Source organism: Helianthus annuus, chromosome 1 (assembly GCF_002127325.2).
Source record: "Helianthus annuus cultivar XRQ/B chromosome 1, HanXRQr2.0-SUNRISE, whole genome shotgun sequence".
Lineage (NCBI taxonomy): Eukaryota > Viridiplantae > Streptophyta > Magnoliopsida > Asterales > Asteraceae > Helianthus > Helianthus annuus.
Genome location: NC_035433.2, coordinates 98,704,060 through 98,706,412, shown reverse-complemented (window position 1 = coordinate 98,706,412; position 2,353 = coordinate 98,704,060). Strand labels below are relative to the sequence as shown.

Genomic DNA, 2,353 nt, shown 5'->3' with positions numbered 1-2,353 from the left:
TTTATATTAAATTGTAATGTAATATAATATTACGATATGTCATGCAAAGTTATGTCATGTGATGTTAAGTTATGATCATTAACATCCAAAATGTATAGACTATCTTTGGGATCAAATACCACGACCATTATACATTAGACCTTTGGATCCACGAGCATTCCCTGTCACTCTCGATCGACATGACCAAAAGGTTTTCCACATACAACCTATCTTTCCTCCCCTCTCATTCTATGTTTGTTGTTTTACGCGGTCGGGGTGTGACAGAAGAGTTGGTATCAGAGCTAATGGTTATAGAGAATTAGGTTATTAGTAACATTTTGACCTAGACTATAACCTTTCTAGGACCCTAACACAAGTTACCTTGTGTTTAGATCTTAAAACAATACCATCACCTATCCTTAGGTGATTACCAAAACAAGTACACAAATCTCAATTCCTTTTGAAAATCAGTCATCTATCCTTAGATGATTTATTCTTAGGCTTTATGCCTTTAAAGTTTTCAAATCTCGTTAAAGTTTGGGTCGTAATAATGTGAACACGTGCAATCTGGAAGGGTGGGTGCATGTACCCTGAGTTTTCTGTCTAAGGCTAGAGTGTTCGTACAAATCCACATAATCAGACCAGTCACTCTTACATGGGAACTCTTGGGGTGAGTGTCCACTTATAGGCTCAAGCTGTCTTCATTATGCATTATATAGACCCATTTACTTTGAGTAGTCACTGTGTGTCGTTTGTTTGTTTTAAGTAACGAATTAATGGCCACCTTCCTTTGTGTTGTCGATTTTTCCAATACTCCTTTTGATTGTCCTATGCCAATCTCACACATTTTCCTTGTGTTCCTTTTCTTTTAGAATGCCTCCTCGACGTGATCAAACTCAAGATGCTGCTATGGCAGCCATGATCGCTCAGCAAATCGCTGCGGTACTCCCAAACCTAGTAACTCAGTTAAACCAAGCAAACAACAACAACAATAACAACGTACCTGTTCTGTGCAACTTTAAGACTTTCAATTCGGCTAAACCGCTTCAGTTTTCTGGGTCAGAAGGAGCAATTGGGCTCCTACAGTGGTTCGAGAGTCTCGAGAACACGTTTCGTCATGTTCAATGCCCGAATGGGCGAAAGGTTAAGTTCGCGTCAAGTGTGTTTCAGAAAAGGGCGCTTACTTGGTGGAATGGTGTGATGAGGGACAGAAGTGCCGACGTGGCAATGGCTCAAACTTGGGAAGAGGTTCGTGCTCTTATAATGAAGGAATTTTGTCCTCGTCATGAACTGCGGGCACTGGAAGATGAATTCCATGATCTCAAGCAAGATAGTGGAGAGCACCGTGCCTACACAGACCGATACGAAGAATTGAGCCTGCTGTGTCCCACCATGGTCACGCCTTTGGACAAGGCGATTGAGAAGTACATAGATGGTCTTCCCGATCCTGTTCAGGATATTGTCACCGGCAACAACCCTACCACTGTTAGACAAGCCATTGAGCTAGCAGCGACTTTGACCGAGTCTCAAGTCAAGAAGGGTAAACTCCACCGCAAGGGTGACAAGAAACCATCTGACAAGACAAAGAAGAAGAAGGGAAAGAAGGCTGAAACCTCGAAGAAATCTAGGAAGTGCAAGGCTTCCCAAAACTTTGCGGTTATTGCACAACCCAACCAGAACACTCAGAACCATCCAACACAACCACCCGCCAAGAAACAGTATGTTGGTACTGCACCGCTGTGTAACAAGTGCAACTGTCATCATCAACCACATCTTCAGTGTCGTCTCAACAACAACTTTGGAAGAAATGGCCATTTGGCTAACACATGTCGCTCTCCTCCTGCTCCGAATCAAGCGGCACAAAACCCTGCCCAACAGCCAGCAAATCCTGCACGACCTCCTTTTCCGCCTGGGTCTTGCTACAATTGTGGAGATTTGACTCACTACAAGAACAAGTGCCCGAAGTTGGCTAATGCGAACCCGGCTCGTGGACGAGCATACAACATCAATGCCAATGAAGCGCGTGCCGACAACGAGGTGGTCAACGGTACATTCTATTCTTTTTTATTCGGGTGCCGACAAGAGTTTTGTATCCCTAGCTTTTGAACCTTTGCTTGCAAAGCCTAGAACAAAACTAGGAAAACCCTTGACATTAGAGTTAGCCAGTGGTGAATCCCTTGTATTTGATTCCGTCATTCGAAATTACCAGTTGAACCTCAACAATCATCTTTTTCCCATTGACCTCGCGCCAATGCAACTTGGGAGTTTCGACGTTATAGTAGGGATGGATTGGTTGACCAAATATCATGCAGAGGTGGTTTGTTTTGACAAGATTGTTCATGTGCCTCTTTCGTCTGGTGAAGTCTTAGAGGTT

General features: G+C 43.4%; 1 protein-coding gene across 1 annotated transcript; it reads left to right on the top strand.

The window, feature by feature from the left end:
* Nucleotides 1–852: 852 nt before the first annotated feature.
* LOC118491083 lies at nucleotides 853–2,085 on the top strand. Its single transcript, XM_035988545.1, has 2 exons — nucleotides 853–1,509; nucleotides 1,561–2,085. The coding sequence occupies exons 1-2, from the start codon at nucleotides 853–855 to the stop codon at nucleotides 2,083–2,085; spliced, it is 1,182 nt and encodes a 393-aa protein (XP_035844438.1).
* The last annotated feature ends 268 nt before the right edge of the window (nucleotides 2,086–2,353 follow it).

Excerpts from the sequence above, each read along its gene's own strand:
- LOC118491083 (XM_035988545.1), top strand. The coding sequence starts at position 853 with ATGCCTCCTCGACGTGATCAAACTCAAGATGCTGCTATGGCAGCCATG. Across the intron at positions 1,510-1,560 it reads CGACTTTGACCGAGTCTCAA|ACAAAGAAGAAGAAGGGAAA; the intron begins GTCAAGAAGGGT and ends CCATCTGACAAG.